This window comes from Gracilinanus agilis, chromosome 1 (assembly GCF_016433145.1).
Source record: "Gracilinanus agilis isolate LMUSP501 chromosome 1, AgileGrace, whole genome shotgun sequence".
Taxonomy (NCBI): domain Eukaryota; kingdom Metazoa; phylum Chordata; class Mammalia; order Didelphimorphia; family Didelphidae; genus Gracilinanus; species Gracilinanus agilis.
This window is the reverse complement of record NC_058130.1, coordinates 294,111,481-294,132,451: the sequence shown is the minus strand read 5'-3', so window position 1 is coordinate 294,132,451 and position 20,971 is coordinate 294,111,481. Positions and strand designations below refer to the sequence as shown.

Here is a 20,971-nt window from a genome sequence, read left to right as displayed (position 1 = left end):
TTACTATCATGTGAAAGAGTAGAAAGTGACAGAAGGTTCACAGCAAAAGGTCTCAATATTTTTGGTAAACTACAAGGCAAAAGTTCTCAGCTGAGAGAGTAGGGATAGGGGGAGACTTGGGAAATTTGAGGAAGGATGAAAAGAACTGCTGTAGAGTGGGGCAGTGAGTTGACAAGGGAGCTATAGTAAGACTCTTAGCACTAGTGAGGGCCCAGATGAGGTTGTGAAACATAAATCTATAGTGGGTAGCAGCTAGGTAAGCACAGTAAATGTGGTGCCAGGCCTGGAGTTGGGAGAATCTAGGTTCACCTAGACAAGTCACTTAACCCCAACTGCCTAGCCCTTACAACTCTTCTGCCTTAGCATTGGTATTTAGTGTCAATTCTAAAACAAAAGATAAGAGTTAAAAAAATTTTTTTTTAATTCTAAAGTAGATCCAGTCAGAATGGTTGTGAAGTTTCCTCCACTTTGTTTGTCAGCATGTTTGTAGGAATGACCCAAGTCTGAGGATTGTGGGGATAGATATTCGAGAGAGAACAGTGTAGAGATGAGAAGAAGACAGAATGGCTAGTGCAGGGGAGATAACTGGGCGGGGGGGGAGGGTAAGGGATTGGAGGTCATGGTGTGAAGAGTATGGTTAGGTAAAGTAAGGCAGAGACATAGATGAAAAACCAACTTTTTAAAATTAGAATGTCATAAGAGAAATCATTCAAGAAGACACAAACAAGTGGTCACAAAAGTAGGTAGGAGAACATGGGAATACAGAAGATAATGAAACCAAGAGGGCATTCAAGGAAGGAATTGTCAACTGTGTCAAATACTGAAAAGAAGACAAGAAAGATTACAACTAAAGTATGAGATCTGGAGATTAGATTACTACTGAGAGGTCAATTTCGGTGGAATATTTGGGAGAGAAGTCAGATTGTGGGAAAGTATATGGGTGGCATGAGAATGGTAAAAAAGACAAAAGGTGAAAATGGTCAATATTTGCAGGGCTATCGGAAGATTAGAAGATGGTAGGTATATTCACGTACTGCTAATGGATTTTTAAACTGTTCCAACTGTTCTGAAAAACAATGTGTAATTATAAAAGACAAATCACTAAACTGTAAATATCCTTTGACTTAGAGATATCACTACTGGAGATATGCTTGAAAGAGGACAAAGACAAAAGAGAGAGGTTTTATTTATACAAATGAAATCAAAACAATTTTTGTGGTGGCAAAGAGCTGGAAACAAAGCAAATTCCCAATTATTATGAAATGTTTGAACAAATTATAGTATATAAATATAATGAAATATTGTGTCATAAAAATACATATGAAGAATTCAGGGAAATTTGGGAAGACTTGTATAAACTGACTTGGAAAACTAGCGGGTCAACTGACAAAATGTCAATAATAATATCAAACATTTATATAAATGTGTTTCCAACAACCATGTGAGGTAGGTGCTATTATTATTCTTGATTTACAACTAAGAGTCTTACTGAGAGTAAGATGATTTTTTAAAGAGTCACACAACTAGTGTTTAATGCAGAATTTAAACTCAGTTTCTTTTATTAGAAAGCTAGTATTCTATGTCAACATCTGATCAATAAATCAATCTTTGATTTTAAAATATTGATCCATCATGTTTCTCTCTCTTGGCAAAGAAGTGGTGGACCTATATGGATATAAAATGAGGTAAATATGGTGAGAAATGAATTAATGTGTCATTTTGCTTTGTTTAATTATACTTCTTTGCTATAAGGAAGGAGTGGGAAGTAAAATAAAGAAGGAACATATGTTTTTTAAAAAGCAGCTATAATTTTTTTCCAAAAGTGTGATAAAGAAGAAGCAGAGTGTAGTTTACTTATTCTAGAAATGTGGCAATGAAAGGAAGAAAAAGAGTTAAGAGTAGTCTGAGTTGATAGCACATAGAGGAAAATAGAGGAAAAGTGAAAATCTAACGATCTTTCTCTTCTGCCTACAGACATGGACATGGAGAGGAACAGTATGAGAAAAGAGAGAGGGGGTAAAATAAATTAAGAAATGATTGATGGATTGATGGAATGGGATCACAGAAGTAAGGAGGGAGAGGATCAAGGGTTCAGATGGAAGGGCTGAAAGATAATTTTTCTCTGTAAAGATGGATTAGTTTTGAGAGATAGAACTTTAGGAAGCTCACACCATTTGGCCTCTTCTCACTAAAAAAGGAACTGAGATTATTTATTGAGAATGAGAGGGGTAGAATTAGATTGAAAGCTTGATGAGTGGGCAGAGAGGTCTCAACTAGTAGCTATGAAAAATGAAAAAGAGAGCAACTCAATTCAAGAAACCAGAACATTATACAAGATGGTTCATACATACATATATATGTATGTGTAAATATATTATGCGTGTATGTATATAATACACATATATAAGCACATACCCAGCCCTATGCCTACATTTTGCTTTTAATTTATGGGGTGCCCCAAAAGTCTTAATGCAGGTTCAAGCTATTAAATCTTAAAATTAAAGTGTGAAACTGCACAAGACTTTTGGGACACCATATAGATGATATGTATGTACAACACACACATGCACATTCATACTATGCACAGTGTAAATTAAGACATGGGTATACACGATTCAAATGTGTATATACAAATAAACATAAAATCAAATACATGTGCATATATGCCAACACAAGCACACAAATTCAACATGAACAAATTAACCTATCTCAACGCATGTACACACATATAAAATCACACACATCTACACTGTACCTGTGCACTGACACACATTGAACACATGCCACATATGTGATTATGCTGACAAACACTGACCCCATGCCCAAAGAAACATAAATGTGCATCTATACAAATGCATTCAAAAGCAGTTAACATGTTACCACATGGATACATCTAAAAACAGTCATAAAAACCCACAAAGGATTATAGATTTAGAGAAAAAAGGTCTTAGAAGACACCACTGAGTCCAACCTCAGTTAACAGTTAAGGGGAGAGAGAATCAGGGAGGTTAAGCGACTTGCTTACTACCTGAGCTAAGATTTGAACTTTAAGTCCAGTGCCTGATCCATTATAGTACAGGCTGTCTCTCGTACACTTGTGAGCACGCACATAGATATGCTTCTCTATTTTGCCTACACAAACATAGTGGGACAGGTACTAGAGCTGAAATTTCAATGATACGGAAACTCCCTCCCCCCAAACAGGTCAGCATCTTCTTGACTCAGATAGCTGCCTACAGTCCTGGGCTGCATCCAGCACATTTCAAGGATGGTATTTGAACCTAGGAACTTCTAATTCTGAGGTCAGGTTTATTATCTATTACTTTTGCTTCTTTAGCACATGCACACTATTATAGTGAAATCTGGAATCCTTTCTCTTTGCCTCTACCTGGCACTTCCTGTTTTCCCTGATTTCACTATAACAACACCCACATGTACATATGTATGTGTGTATATGTATGCCTATGCAGTTTATAAATGCATACGTATATGTAGATATATGTATGTGTACCAAAAATTCTGTAAGATTATTTTCAACTCTTTCAGATAAATTTTTCTTTCCAGGATAATTTGTATGTGGTTGCAGATTGGCAATCACCATTGCTCCTTTTGTTTTATGTTGCTCTTAAGACATGCTAAAGATATTTTATAATTACTCATTTAGTTATGCAGTTTGGGGGGGTTGACACAACATGATTTTGCCCATTTTTCCATTTTGCATCCTTCATATGTATATATAAAAAAAGTTAGCAACATACCTCCATAGCCTGGGCTAGTCGCTCTTCTAATGCCATATAGGTAAGGAACTGAGGATCCACATAAGAAATTGCTTGGGCAACTCCTAACCCATCACCAAATTCATCCAGGAGCCTGAAAAGGCATGCAACATGATTTGGAAAATAATTTTTCTCTGGGAAAATATACCACATTACTGAGTTTCTGAGAAATTTAAAGTCAATCTTAAAGTATAAACATTTTCATAGAAGAATAAACAACATAGAAAGCATTTGTGAAAAATTATCAATGTAATGACTTCATTTCTGTCAAATAAATTCTTTCCCCACTACTGGGAATATAGGTGGGGAAATCAATCTTTGTGATTCAACTCTTTGGTTTACCATGGGCTGAGAAATTAGGAAGTAAGGATTGCTACTTGTGACTATGTTCTTGAAGGAGTTGCAATGTATATCGAAATAAAAAAAACAAACACCTTTTTTTAAAACAAGATTATTGTATTTTTAAATACTGCACAAATTGTAAGATTTATCATAGAAGCCCACAGAACAGCACAATTTGATTTTTTTTCTCCCTCAAGACATAAGATTTTTACATGCAGCTAGACAGCTAAATATTGTCAATATATACTAGACTTAATTTTATCCTATCAAAAGATATGCCAATGACAAGGAACAGATTAATTAATCAACAAGCATTTATCAAGCACTTAATATATGCCAGGTACTGTGCTAGGCACTGGGGTTACATATGTAAGTAAAAACATTTTAAGCAATTGACAAACATTTATTAAATGACTATAATGGGGCAGGTACTGTGTTAGGTGTTGGGTATTTAAAAAAAATGAAACAATCTCTACTCTCAAGGACTTTACATTCTAATAACTTTGTGACCATCTTTTCATGTATGTATGTATATATCTATCAATTTTCAATCAGCAAAAAAACTGCCTTCTCTCCCTTCACCTCAAGCTCTACCCATTAGTTAAGAATATAGAAAAACAAAACCACTGTTACAAATGTGTAACAAAACAAATTTTAACACTGGTCAGGTCCCCACAAAATATATGGCTGATTCTGCACTTGGAGTCCTTTACCTCTCTGTCAGGAAATGGCAGTATGTTTCTTCATTAGTTTGGGAATTGTAATTAATCATTACAATAATCAGAATTTCTAATTCTTTCACAGTTGTTTGCCATTTCCATGTTGTTGCCATTGTATATATAAAGTATTCTCCTGGTTCTGCTGACTTCATTCTGAATCAGTTCAAATAATCTTCTCAGGTTTCTAAACCATTACTGTTATCATTTTGTACAATAACATTCCATCACATTCATATACTTGTGCAGCCATTACCCAATTCATAGGCAACTCCTAAAATTCCAAATATTTTCTGCCTCAAAAAAGGATATGAATAGTTTTGAATAACCTTAGTTTGTTCTTAATTTACTTGCTTTCTAACACACCCATCTCTTTCTCTTCTATTTCCCTGCAGAATGAATTATATTTCTGTACCCAATTCTGTGTGTGTATATTCCTTCCCTTTTGATCAGTTCAGATAAGTGTGAAATTAAAATGTCAACTACTTCTTGTCCACCCAACCCTCCTTTTTAGACATCTATCTGTGTATCCTGATATGTGCGACAACTTTCTTTCTATTCCCTTCTTCACCCTGCTCTCCAGCATATTCCTCTTTGCCTTTCTTTTCAGTATTCTCTCAAGACATAACAATCATCCCAAGTCTTCTCTAATTGGACTTCCTCTTATGACTTCTATGATGAAAGAATACAGAGGTGACATTATCTCCTCATACTTAAATGTAAGAAGCTTCTTATTTAGACCTTTTATCATTGTTCATTCATGTTTACCTTTACTTTTCTGTTTCTTTTTACTCTTGTCTTCAAATGTCAAAAGTTATTTTACTAAAAGATGCATTTTTCTTTCTGTAGTATTATACTCAGTTTTGCTGGGTAAGTTATTCTTAGCTGCAAACTAGGAACATTCCTTTGCCTTCTGGAATATATTCCAAGCATCCACTTATTCTCTGTGGTGGCTACTAAAATCTTTTGTGATCCTGAATGTGGATCCTTGGTACCCAAACTTTTTCTAGCTGCTTGAAGTATATTTTTTCTTTGACCTAAAATCTATGGATTTTGGATATAATCATCCTAAGAGTTCTCCCCACCCCCTTCAGGAGATGGTCAGTGGATTCTATTTCTAACAGGTCTGGGAAGTTTTAAGATTTCTTAAAATAGGATGCCCAGGCTCACTCCCTCTTTTCTTTCTTTCTTTTTTTTTTTGTCAGACATTCAGGTAGTCCAAAGACTCTAAAATTTTTTCTCAATATATTTTCCAGGTCCATTGTTTCTTCTATGAAGCATTCTGTTTTCTTCTTTTTTTCCAAATCTTTTGACTTTCATTTTTCTTCTTATTCCATGGAGCTTTGATTTGGTCCATCTAATTTTCATGGAATTTGTTGATTCAGAAAGTTTTGTACCTTTGTTTCAAGTCGCTAATTCTTGTTCCAATTCACTCTAATTTCTTTTCCATTTTTCTTCTAAATTTCATTTATGAAAACATCTAAATAACTTTTTGAACTTTTGCTTTATATTTTATCTAGAAATTCTAGACAAATTTGTGCCCAAATTGTGTGTGGTTTTTTTGAGGTTTTGGAGTCATTCCTTTTTTTGGTTTTGTGTCTTGAGTATCTCCATCATAATAGTTTTTTTTTTATTTTAAACCCTTAATTTCTGCGTATTGACTTATAGGCGGAAGAGTGTTAAGGGTAGGCAATGGGGGTCAGAAGTGTCTGAGGCTGGATTTGAACCTAGGACCTCCCGTCTCTAGGCCTGGCTCTCAATCCACTGAGCTACCCAGCTGCCCCCTAGTTTTTTTTTTTCTTTTTTGGGTGGAATTTCTTTTTGTTAGCTCATTCTTCTAGCCTGCTTCCTGAATTCTGACTTCATGATATTAGGGACAATCTCTAGGTATTTGGAGAGAGAAGGTCTGGAGTGGTCCTCTTAATGACTTCTTGGGGATATTGAGTTTAATTTTATTCCAGGATTTAAAGGACAGCTAAAACTGGGACTTGCAAGTTTTTCAGTGCTCTTCCACATGGGAAACCAGAACCAAGTCTTATTTTTGCCCTCTTATCTCAAATGTTAAGGTTTTTATCTGGGTTTGGGTTTAGGCAATAGCAGACTGCAGCTTGACAGAGCCACTATCAGCTAGGAAGTTACATTGATTTTGAGGCATAGAACCACAGGTTCTACTTTGGGCTGGGATTCCTGCCATGTTTATTCTTCTACACACTTCAGTCTGGGCTAAAGGCTGGAACTGAGACTCTCATCTGCTCCTAGGGTCAGAATAACACTGCTGCTATTTGCTTCTGAACTAGATTCTCTCAACCTAGTAACTCAACCTGCAGTAACTCACACCATGCCACAGCATCACAGCTACTTACTTCTCTGGAATGCCAGCCCTGGGTACAGGTCCTTTTCCACAGTCTACCCTGGATCTGTTAAGTGGTTAGTGAATGACAAAGCTGTTATCTAATATGATAATCATCTTCTCTTTATGGATGTTACTTCCTTCTCTGAACTTTAATGGACTAATCCCTCCTCCTGGTTCTCTTTCTACTTGTCTTAACTATTCCTTCTCAGAATCCTCTCTAGTTCATTATTCAGATGACAATCTCTAACTGTGGGAATTTCCCAAGACTCTATCCTATGCTCTTCTCTCTGTTTTGATGATTTCACAAGCTCCCATGAGTTTAATTATAATTTCTCTGCAGGTGACTTTAAGATCTATATATTCAGCTCCAGGTTTTTCCCTTCAGATTTAATCTCATGTTTCCAGGTTCTAACTGGACATTTTAAACTGGATGTCCCAGAGACAATACAACCTTAATCAATTCAATTTGTCCCACACAGAACTCATTATCTTTATCTTTCCTACAAACTATCATTTCTACAAACTCACTCTGAAGGCATCACTTTTTTCCCTCTTTTAAGTTTAAAACTTGGGTGTTATCCTTAACTACTCTTCACTCCACATATTCAATCAGTTGCAAAATCTTGCCATTTCTGCCTCCACACTATTTCTTTACATTCAATATATTCTCTTCATTCAGGCTTTTGTACCTTCTCACCTTGATTATTTCAATCAGTATCACTGTCTCAAGTTTCTTTCTACTTCAGTCCAGAATAGTGCCAGTGATTTGTCTGAATGAAATATAGTTCTAACTATGTAACTCCCCCAACTCAATCTATTCCAGTTGCTCTCTATTACCTCTAGGAGCAAATATAAACTCCTCTGTTTAGCTTTTAAAGTCCTTCATAATTTTGCTCCTATCTAGATTTTTACCACTTTTTTATACATTACTTTTATATACTTTAAATACTCTGTGATCCAGTCTAACTGGTCTTTTCTCTGTTTCTCATGTATAACATACCATTATACTGCCCCCCCCCCCCGCTTTTGGAATATATTACCTTCTCTCCTCTGAGTCATAGGATCCTCCTTTTCATTTAAGACACAGCTTAAGCATCATTTTCTACATAAAGCCTTTCCTGATGTGCTCAACTGTTAGTGCCTTCCCTTTCAAAAACTTTACATTCACTGACTTCTTAGTTTTATGTATTCTATTTATATTTCTTCCATATACATTTTTACAACTTTGTTTTCTCCCCCATTAAGTTTCTTGCAAGTAAGGATTATTTCATTCATTTTATTTGTATCTCTGATTTCTGGCACAAAGCCTAACACATAGTGGGTGATAAGTAAATACTTGTTGACTGACCCAAAAGCCTTCTCATATGATTAGGATTGAAAACTTCAAAACAAAAATAATTTTCTAGCTTGAATTATCTTTGGTTTTGTAAGTAAACACCAAATCACTATAGGCTCCTTGAAATGGGAAGCAACTCCTCACATCCTGATCTTTTTTGGATACTATCCAAGGTTACTGAAGTTACCGAGTGTTTATGATATCTAAGATACAAGGTTTGTAGCAAGAAATACCAAAGACTTTTTTGTATTAAGGTTTCGTTGCATTTATATGCAGAAAAGTTATTTTAGGTATTGGAATTTATACTGGTCATCATCATGGATATCTTCTCCCTGAATTTTCCTGACATTGTTCTCTCTTTATTTTTCGTACCTATTTCCTTTACTGGATCTTCATCTAGATAATTCCTACTAAATTACTGTGGGTTATCCCAAGATACCCTGTGCATTCTTACCTTTTCTCTCTACACTAATGATCTTATTAACTTCCATAGGTACAATTATAATTCTCAATACAGATGACTACTGGACCTTTATATCTATCTCTAGACTCTCTTCTGAGCTGCTGTCCCATATGTGAATTGTCTACCACACAGTTCAAACTAAATGTCTTGTAAGCTTCTCAAACTCAACATGTTCAAAATAAAATTCATCTTTTCCTTCAAAACCACCTCTCTTTTGAATTTCTCTATTACCATTGAGGACATCACAATTCTCAGGATACCCAGGTTCACAGACTTGGTATCATCTTAAACACCTCATTCTCACTCAATCTACTTTCCCAAATCCTGTGGCTTCTGACATATCTCATATACATCCCACTCTCTCTATTCACACAATCACCCACCTGTTACCTACAATAGCCTCTGAATTATGCTCCATTCTCATGCCTCTTCTCACTGCAGTGCATCTTCCACACAGCTACCAAAGAGATTTCCCTGAAATGAAAGTCTGAGTATGTTAATCATCTAACTCAATAAACTTCAGTTTTCTATTATGGGGAAGAGACAATATAAACTCCTTTTTTTTTGGTATTGAAAGCTCTTCACCAACTAGCCCCTTCCTTCCTTCCTAGTCTTCTTTCATATCATTCCCCTCCAGGCTTTCTATGGTCTAGCCAAAACAGCCTACTTGATAATTTGCACAGAAGCTGCTCCATCTTCTCTCTCCATTTCTTTGTACTAGTTGCCCCTAGGACTGGGATGTTCTCCCTCCTCATATTCACTTCTTGGAATTCCTTCTTTACTTTGAGAACAGATTCCCATGGTACTTCTTGCTTTCCCTGTCCCCTAGCTGCTAGTACCTTATTAACTTTGTAATTTAATTTTTTAAATATCATTAGCTAAGGTTGCTCATTATCAATTTTGTAACTATACTGTAATTAAACAAGGTGTTTAGATGGTGATAGAATACTGGACATGGAATTAGGAAGACCGAAGTTCAAATCCTGACCTGGACACTGATTAGCTGTGTGAAGCTGGGCAAGTTACTCAATTTTTCTGGGTTTGTTTCCTCATCTGTAAAATGATTGAGTTGGACTCAATGAACTCTAAGGCCCCTTCCATCTCTAACTATTTGATCCTAGGATATGCACATGCTGTTCCTTCATTAGAATGTAAGCTCATTGAGGGCAACAGTTATTTCACTTTATCTTTATATTCCCAACACTTAGGACAGTGTATACAATAGTGGGTGCTTGTTTATTTAAGGATATACAAATTTGGTATAGGAGACTTAGCTGTACAGGTAACTATATTACCTCAACTACATTTCATATATTTAAAGTAAATCTGCAACATGGGGAAAATTACAAAATATATTTACAGTAAGTTGATTTCTCTTGTGGAAACTGATGGTATTTTCATTTACAAAACATTTTTATAAAAAAACCTAGATTATCAACTAATATATAGATAATAATTTAAAAAAAACATGTAATTATATAGTACTTTAGTATAGTGCTTACATGACAAGCCTGTGAGGTATCTACATAGCATAAGCATTATTATTTCCATTTTACAGAGGCTATTAAGATTACATTAACTTGGCAGGGGTCACCAAAACTAGGTCATGATTGAGACAACTCTAACCTAGGTCTCTTAACTCATAAGTCTAGTGTTTTTCTCTACTATACAACGTTGCCTTTCACATGAAATGGGATGATAGGATTTATTCATAGATCATTTCTAGGATCCCTTATATTATTAATCTAGGAAAAGTCATCACATGTATTTTTTCTCAATTTGTTATTTTTAACCAAAACAAGCTCCTTGAGGGCCTGTTTCACTATTATATTTGTATACATCTTGTACTTAGTACATTGCTTAGTACATAAAAGGTACTTAATATTTGGTGATTAATAACCACAGATATTAAAACATTAATCATTCTTTCAAATTTCTATTTCCTCATAAAACAAATCAATACTTAATAGTAATTTTTCTATTACATAATTTAATAATTCTCAATATGACTTTTTTGACTGCTAATGAATAAGCCAGACTATTTGTTTATCAATGTTATGTCTTTCCTCATATTATTTCTAGATATAGTCATCAGAGTGAGACTCAATGATTTTATCTTTCTTTTCTTACATAATTCCTTTGTCCCTATGTTGAATTCAGGTTAGATAATGCAAAGACCAGCTATATTTCCTCTAATTCCAATGTTTAACTTCAGTCTCCCTTTCCACAGTTTCACCTCATAAGAATTCAATTACATAAAGCTTTAAAAAAATTCTTCTCATCCATTTAAATTAGTACTTTTTGGACTTTTAAGTACTTGCTTCATTCATCATCACTTAGGCTGGAAGTCATTTATATCAATTCACTCATTTGAACCATCAATAATTCTATATTTTTTTAAATCCTTCTTTTCTGGATAAAAGCCCATTTCCCCAGTGTTCCTCCAACCCCCAATCTCCAAGAAGAAAAATCCAATAAACATGTCCTTGATGCTGACTGAATTGTGTAGAAGATCTACTTGATTAAGGACATTCTCTTGTACTCCAGAAAAATTTAATAAAGCACTTTTCTGGAGCAACAAAATCAGCACAAATTTTCCCCTAAATCCATGTCCACATTATCAGACACAGTCCCTTTAGTATAGTAAAAAGTTATCAAAAAAGAATGTCTATTCTGTATATGCATAATACAAAACTGGTTCAATCAATCAATCAAGTGAATGAGGGTAGCCAACTTTATTAACTAAATCACTTCAAAGAAAAAGTATCTGAAAGTTAGATATGGTAATTTGAAATCTATACTCTCTACTTCATTTTGAAGCATGTTCATTTCAATGAGTATAATTATAAATGATTGATCTGAAAGCACTAATTCTAAATGAATTCCTAAAATTTTTTTCCCTTGGCTTACTTCATTAGTCATATCAAAACAATATCCCTTTGTCATATATAACTTTGCAGGGTTTTTTTTTTTTTGCTTTCATTAAGAGTATAAAAAGAAATTCCTCTGGCAGACCATAAGTAAAATGTGTTTGTCATTACCAGAAACATTTATAATTATACACTGTGTCTTAAATACCGTGAATGTTTAAAGTCAACACTTGCAGTATTTTCTATTAGTAATATCTAATTTTTTTCTCTAATTGCATGTAAAAACAATTTCTAACATTGTTTGTAAAAACATTTTTTGAGTTCCAAATTCTCTGCCTTCTTCTCTTTCTTCTTCCTCAGATGGTAAACAATCTGATACAGAATTTACATGTATAATTATGTAAAACATTTTCCTATATTAGTCATTTTATGGAAAAAAATGAACCAAAAAAAGTAAAAAACTACTTGGTAGGCTTTCAAGAATTCATCAGTTCTTTCTCTGGAAGGCAAATGGTATTTTTCATCCTAAGTCCTTTATAATTGTCTTCGAGCATTGTATTGCTGAGAATATCTTAGGTCACTCACAGGTTTTCATCATGCAATATTGCTGTTACTGTGTACAGTGTTTTCCTGCTTATGCTCACTTCTTCTATATCAGGTCATGTAAGTCTTTCCAGGCTTTTCCAAAATCGTCAAGCTTGTCATTTCTTATAGGACAATAGTAGTTTGTTATAATCATACCATAATTTGTTAAACCATTTCCCAACTAATGGGTATCTCCTTAGTTTCCAATTTTCTGCTGTCACAAAATAAGCTGCTATAAAAGTTTTGTTTATGTAGATCCTTTTCCTTTTCCTTTGATCTCTTTGGGACACAGGCCTTGTAGTGGGGTGTTGCTGGGTCAAAGAATATGTACAATTTTATAATCATTTTGGCATAGTTCCAAATTGTTCTCCAGAATGGTTGGATCAGTTCACGGTTCCACCAAGAATGCATTAGTATTCTTATCTTCCCACATCTCCTCTAACAGTTATCATTTTCCTTTTCTTTCATATTAATCAGTCTGATATGTGTGAGGTGGTACCCTCTGAGTTGTTTTAAATAGCATTTCTCTAATTAATAGTAGTTTAGAGCATTTTTTCCTATCATTATAGATATTTTTGATTTCTTAATCTGAACTGCTTGTTCATATACTTTGACCATTTATCAATTGGGGAATAACACTTGTACTATATTAAAAAAGAATTGTCAAACACCATGGAAAACAGAAATTAAAATAAAATAGAAATGCTCTCAAATTAATATGGAAATAACAATATAATATAAACCATGCTTCAAATTAGTAATATTCTTTTTTTTTTAAACCCTTGTACTTTGGTGTATTGTCTCATAGGTGGAAGATTGGTAAGGGTGGGCAATGGGGGTCAAGTGACTTGCCCAGGGTCACACAGCTGGGAAGTGGCTGAGGCCAGGTTTGAACCTAGGACCTCCTGTCTCTAGGCCTGACTCTCACTCCACTGAGCTACCCAGCTGCCCCCAAAATTAGTAATATTCTAAGAACTGTCTCCCTCCTTATTTGATAGGTTATTGGCCACAATAAATCAAATCTTGACTGCTCATTCAAATGTCAGAATTCATAGCATTCTTGCTCAAATATACTCAGATACTTTGTAGTAATCTAAATAAGGGAGCTCTTATTTATTAGTCCTATTCTACTATTATTCTATAACTTTTGTAGGGAAGAGATAGAGGCAGTAGCAGGATCTAGACCTATAATTTCACTGGTCTAGAAAAACTCTTGGTGATAAAATCTCGAGTACCAACACAGTTGAAAATAATTCTGTAACATATAATGTTAGAAAAGCCTGAGGCAGTGAGAGGGTAAGTGCCTTAGCCATAAGTCATACAGCTATTATATATCATTAGGGAGTTATCATAGAGGCAAGAAAGGAAAAAAAACCAAGTGGATCTCTTCATTTTCATAACCATTGAGAACTTCTTAAAATCTTACATATTAAGCTGGATTTGTCTTTAAGAAGGATAGATATTCCTACTCTATAAAGATAACTCAAACTCAATTTTACATAACAACCTCTGTGCAAGCAAATCTTTTTCTCTATTTAATTTCTCTAAAGTAAGCTAAACTGATTGAGCTTTTTTGGGAAATGTAATAAAAAAAACCAATGGCTTCTCAAGTCAGAAGTTTTATACTTTTAAAATTATGATTTTGAATTCTTAATTATAAATAACATAAACTACCCTATAAGTAAGATTTTAATAAAGAAATCTTATGAGGTATTCAGAGAGATTTATTCTGTAGTTATAACATACTGTGATTACTGAGCAGATAGATGACATTAACTTGTAAATTAAAATATATATGGTTTAATTGATGATGTTTGAAATATACATTTCTCTTCAGTAATTGATAACAAATCTAAAAATAATTAGGTTCAATATATCTCATGAGCAGAAAAAAAATCATTCCTATTAATGATTATTAATTATATTCATGTCCTTTTAAATACTAGACAGTGTAGTATTTTTGCTACAATTAGGAGGAAACATCTTTATAGTAGGTGATGGGACAAATTGATTTTTCAAGCAAATGCAACAATACTGATTACAAATAATTTATTAGAGTTTTCTCTTTAAGAAAAAAAAATAGTATTAGAATTTGAATAGAATTTACCAAGCTATATATTTTCCCCCAAAATGCTTTCCCCAAGGAAGCTTAATTGCTTGGGAAAATAAATAAAACCAGAATATATTATCTCATACTAGAAGAAAGAGCTATCTTCTCAAGGACTTCAGGTTAAGATGAAGTTGCTGGGAAAAAACAATCTAGATCTAACAAAACTACTTCAGCAGGGATAAAAATAGAGTACTATGTGAAACAAGAATTAATAATTCCAAAGAAATATCAGGCTAGAAGTCAACAAGCATTACATAAAGGATTTAGCCAGAAAAGTCTAGAGACCTAGTACATAGCAGCATTCCAGCATGTGGCTGGGCCAAAGAAACCTTGAGACTGCAGCTATATACTTAGGGCATATATATATATATATATATATACACACATACATACTCTTTAGGGTATATAAAGATGCAAGGAAGCACAGATCAAGGGTGAGCCAAGACACATGAAATCTTCAAGTTGGGTAATTCTGATTCTGGATTGCTTTCAAGTGCCTACAACCATCAGAATGGCAAAGCAGGTCACTGACCAGCAAATGAGAGTTCTAGAAGAAAAAACTGAAAATTATATGAGAGCTCTAGAAGAAAGAATTGGATATATTTAGCAGCTTAGTAGAGGACTAAAATTTTATAAAAGTAGCAAACTCCCTGAAAAATAAAATGGGCCATACAGAAGATATTTAATTTAATTTTATAATAAAATTTAAAAAAGAAGAAGAAAAAGTAAAGTAAGGTACATTCTTTAAGAAAAATCTAGGAAATATGTTAAGCAAAGATTATTTAGGAATCATCAGATTTTCCCCCAAAGAATGACAAAATAAAAAATCTGGATAACAATTAAGAAGTAATAATAGAAACTACTAAAATTTATTAGTACCACAGGGCAATGTGAAAATAGAGAGAATCCATAGGTCATCTTCTGGAAGAAATTCCCAAATGAAATCTCCCAGGATCATCACAGCCAAAAATCCAGAGTTCCAGGTTAAAAAAAGAAAATCTTCAAATAGTAAGAAAGAGTTCAAAGTACTAAGGCTTATAACCAAGAAAACTTAGCCAGCAAAACTGACTATCTTACAAGGAGAAAAAAAGGATTTTTCATGAAACTAAAGGAATTTCAAACTCAATTCAAACTCAAATTCAAAAAAAATAAAAAGATAAGAGCTGAGTAGAAACTTTTTGCATTTTAATACAAACATCTAGAAAACCTGGAAAGGTCTTATTTTATAAAATACATTTATTTTAGAAATTGGAAGAGGCAACATAGTAAAACTGTTCATGTTCTAATTAGATATTCAAGGAAACAAAAGATGCCAAACATCAAAAAAAAAAAAGTATTGTCAGTCAAGAAACATTTATGAGGTAAATTTAGAAGAAGAGAGTAATTCCATATCAACTACAAGTAATATAGATTTAAAAAAGATGGATTGGTCACAAAGACTACAATAATATCTGAAAGAAATGAAAAATGAGATCATAAATGAAACAAGAGCTCTGGAGGAAAGAACTAGATCTAATAATATCAAAACAAAATCAAAAGATTGAAAAAAATTGAAGAAAATGGAAGATGTCTCCTATTAAAAAATAATCTGGAAAACATGAATCACTGGAATCGCTGAAAACCATTACCAAACAAAAACCATATATACTTCATTCTGAGAAATTATATCATAAAGCTGACTATATTTTTAAGATGAAGAGAGTAAAATGAAAATCAAAAATAGCTACTGGTATTCTCTACAAAGAAATCTCAAATGAAAACTCCCAAGAATGTTAAAGCCAAAATCCAGAATTTCTAGGTCAAAGAAAAACTTCTGCTAGCTGTCAAAAAGAAGTTCAGGGAATCACAGTTAAACTCACATAAGACCAGGAAGAAATTATCATAAACAAGAGAAAATTATATAAAAGAAGAATCATAACAGAATTCCTAAAGTAAAAATGTCTAGCACTAGAAGGACATACAGGTAAATTCTATCAAGCATTCAAAGAACAATTAAATTCAACATTACATAAACTATCTAAAACTGAGAGCAAGAATAATCTCTAATGGAAAAATGTTAAAAGTCATTCAGGTAAGAAAAAGAATAGGATATTCATCATCATTTTTATTTGCTGTAGTTCTAAAAAAATAGCTATAGCAATAAGACTAGAAAAGGAAACTGATGGAATATGCAAGGCAAACGTTGAACATATTAAACACCTGGGAGATTATCTACCAAGACACACTCAGAAATTTTCCAAGTATAATTATAACACTCTTTGCAGAAATACAGATCTAAGCAACTAGAGAAGTAGTAACTAATCATAGTCTGACTATGCCAACACAATAAAAATGCCAATAGTACCTAGAGTCATTCATTTATTCTGTGCCATACCAAACTGCCAATGGGTTACTTTTATACAGGTAGAACAAAATTCAAATGAAGGACAAAGAGATCACAAATCTCTGTAGAAGGAGATGGATTCAGAGAGACTTGGGAGAATGTGTATGAAAAATGCGGAGTAAAGTGAGAAGAACCAGGAATGGCTCCAATTTGTATAAATACTTATGTGAAATACTTTGATCAAAGCAATGACTGATCCTAATTCCTAAGGAATGATAATAAAGCATGCTTCCCACCTCTTGAAAGAGAGGCAATGGGCTAGAGATGCAGAATAGGATATACACACATGACAATATATGAATCTGACTTGCTTGCCTGTGCTTATTTGCTGTAAGGAAAGATTTTCTAATTCTGTAGGGGAAATATTGGTAGAAATGAGGGGAGGGGAAATATTGATAGTGATGTCCCTTCAAAAAAAAGCAAAGAAAGAAAAAGTACAAATGAAGCACTAAAAAAATAGAAGCAAAAAGGAGATTCAGAAGGAAAAATGGATAAGCAGATCAACTTTGTAACTAATATGGCTGCAAAATGGATTGAGTAGTGGATTTGGGATTGGAAAAATGTGAATCATACTTTGACCACTCACTAACTGTGTGACCCCGGGTAACTCACTTAAGATTCTCTTGGCCTTCTAGCTCTAATCACACACTTTAGACCTCACTGCCCTCAAAAAATCTGCACATAACAGAGATTTGTGATTTCATATACAATCTTTTTATCTTACTCTTGACATAGAAAGGCATTAATGTTTGTGGGTGTTTAAGTTCAATATAACAAAAATAAACTTCAAAAAGGATTTCTAAAAAATGTAAATGAAACTTATTTTAAAAAGTAGTCACTTCCAAATAGTCTTTTCTAAATGAGAAAGGAATAAATTGCTATTTGTAGCCAAGAAGTATAATATGAATTAAAAAAATGAAAATTTGAAAGGAAATCTAAATTACAATTTATCTATGTGATGATGCCCTCTCCTAAAGTGTAAGCAAGTTTTTGTTGCATTTAAGCAAGAAAAGAAAAAGGAAGAGAAGGAATCTTTGGATAAGAAAGCCTTCTTTACTTTTTTTTCCTGACTAAAGTATAATGATGACCAAAATGCTAACATTTCATTTTTTTAAACACAATAATTAAAGGTAGAAAGAAGGGTTTACCTGATCAAAGACTATTTGCACCAATATATATTTTCCTTTGACAAGATCTTAAAAACTTAAAATACTGATATAGCCAGAGTTTAACATCATTCACTAACTTCAAGTAAACAGGTGCCAAGAAAGCAATGTATAATATTCAAGTGGTTGTTTGATTCACTGAGAAGATTCTCAATTGAAACCCTCACAGAAACCTTGGTATAAAACAGTGAATCCAAAAACCTAATGGTTTGTCAAGAAGCTTTTCCCATTAAAATTATATCAAACGTCATTATTATTTGGGGTTTAGGAATTGCAAAGATATTACCAAAAGGCCAATAAATACTAGCTAAATCATTATCTATTCCCCAGGAAAAGGATGAATTAGAATGAAGTTAAAAGTAAAAAAGTCTTCAAAGTTAAAATTATATGAAAATATAAGTCATTATCCCTTTTTTTCAAAGACCAATAAAAAGCTTATCTTCTCAAAGAGAAAAAAAATTCTAATGGAAGAAACAAAAAGCTCAAATTTTTTATAAAGGATATTGTATTTGCTTAGCAATTGTAGCTAGATAAGTAATAATATAATCATTGTTTATATTAGTGTTCTAAAGTATCATGTTTGGACATGAATAGAATTTATTCAAAATATCAGGAAAAGTAGTATTATCCCTGTTTTTCAGTTGAGAAAGAGTGAGTCAAAGATTTACTTGTGGCCATTGAGTGTTAGTAGAAAAGACAACCTATTAAATATTCTTATCACTGTATCTAATAAAGGGATTTTAAAGCATTTAGATGGATCTGCGCACTCATTTGTATTGATATTCATTTATTCTACCCAACAAGTTTGAAATCCTCCTACTCCCTTTAAAAATACCTTCAGGGCATCAAGGTAGTGACTCAAGAGTGTCTATTAGTCACAGATTCTGAAATACTTCTGGATACATCAGAAGCTAGGAAATACAACTAGGTCTCAAAAGTTAACCTTGACATTAGAGCAGCAAGAAGTAGAAAGAGAAACACCATTTAAAATCACCCTAGACAATATAAAATGCTTAGGAATCTATCTACCAAAACAAACACAGCAATTATATGAAAACAACTACAAAACACTTTCCAAACAAATAAAACTGATTTAAATAATTGGAAAGCCATTGATTGCTCATGGGTAGGACGAGCTAACATAATAAAAATGACAATTCTACCCAAATTAATTTACCTATTTAGCGTCATACCTATCAAATTACCAAAAAACTTCTTTGCTGGATTAGGAAAAACTATAACAAATTTCATTTGGAATAACAAAAGATCAAGAATATCAAGGGAAATAATGAAAAAAAATGTGAAGGAAGGGGGCCTAGCAGTACCAGATATTAAACTATACTATAAAGCAGCAGTGATCAAAACAATACGGTACTGCCTAAGAGACAGAAGGGAGGATCAGTGGAATAGACTTGGGGTAAATGACATCAGCAAGACAGTGTATGATAAACCCAAAGAGCCCAACTTTTGGGACATGAATCCACTATTTGACAAAAACTGCTGGGAAATTTGGAAAACAATATGGGAGAGATTAGGTCTAGATCAACATCTCACACCCTACACCAAGATAAATTCAGAATGGGTGAATGACCTGAATATAAAGAGGGAAACTATAAATAAGTTAAGTGAACACAAAATAGTATACCTGTCAGATCTCTGGGAAAGAAAAGATTTTAAAACCAAGCAAGAGTTAGAGAAAATTAAAAAATGTAAATTAAATGGTTTTGATTATATTAAACTAAAAAGCTTTTGTACAAACAAAAACAATGTAGTCAAAATCAGAAGGGAAACAACAAATTTGGAAAAAATCTTCATAACGAAAAACTCTGACGGGGCTAATTACTCAAATATACAAAGAGTTAAAGCAATTGTATAAAAAATCAAGCCATTCCCCAATTGATAAATGGGTAAGAGACATGAATAGGCAATTCTCGGGTAAAGAAATCAAAAGTATCAATAAGTACATGAGAAAGTGTTCCAAAACTCTAATAATTAGAGAAATGCAAATCAAAACAACTCTGAGGTATCACCTCACACCTAGCAGATTGGCTAAAATGAAAGAAGGGGAGAGTAATGAATGTTGGAGGGGATGTGGCAAAATTGGGACATTAATGCATTGTTGGTGGAATTGTGAACTGATCCAGCCATTATGGCTGGCAATGTGGAATCATGCTCAAAGGGCTATAAAAGAATGCCTGCCCTTTGATCCAGCCATACCATTGCTGGGTTTGTACCCCAAAGAGATCATAGATAAACAAACTTGTTCGAAAATATTTATAGCTGTGCTTTTTGTGGTGGCAACAAACTGGAAAAGGAGGGTATGTCCTTCAATTGGGGAATGGCTGAACAAACTGTGGTATATGCGGGTGATGGAATACTATTGTGCTAAAAGGAATAATAAACTGGAGGAGTTCCAGGCGAACTGGAGAGATCTCCAGGAACTGATGCAGAGCGAAAGGAGCAGAGCCAGAAGAACATTGTACACAGAGACTGATATACTGTGGTAAAATCGAATGTAATGGACTTCTGTACCAGCAGCAATGCAATGACCCAGGACACCTCTGAGGGATGTATGGTAAAGAATGCTACCTACATTCAGAGGAAGGACTGCAGGAGAGGAAACATATAAGAAAAGCAACTGCTTGAATGCATGGGTCGGGGTGGACATGACTGAGGATGTGGACTCGAAACTACCACACCAAAGCAACCACCAACAATTTGGAAATAGGTCTTGATCAAGGACACATGATAAAACCAGTGGAAATGTGCGTCGGCTATGGGTGGGGGGAGTGCGGGGGGTGAAGGGGAAAGTAGGAGCATGAATCATGTAACCATGTTAAAAATGATTATTAATAAAAATTTAAATTAAAA

General features: G+C 33.8%; 1 protein-coding gene across 1 annotated transcript in view; it reads right to left on the bottom strand.

The window, feature by feature from the left end:
• The window catches only part of PJA2 (praja ring finger ubiquitin ligase 2), a 113,190-nt gene that overhangs the window by 10,705 nt on the left and 81,514 nt on the right, over positions 1–20,971 (bottom strand). The window contains 3 exon segments of the mRNA XM_044662489.1: positions 3,759–3,870; positions 9,370–9,404; positions 9,406–9,460. Coding sequence (XP_044518424.1) covers positions 3,759–3,870; positions 9,370–9,404; positions 9,406–9,460 — 202 coding nt within the window.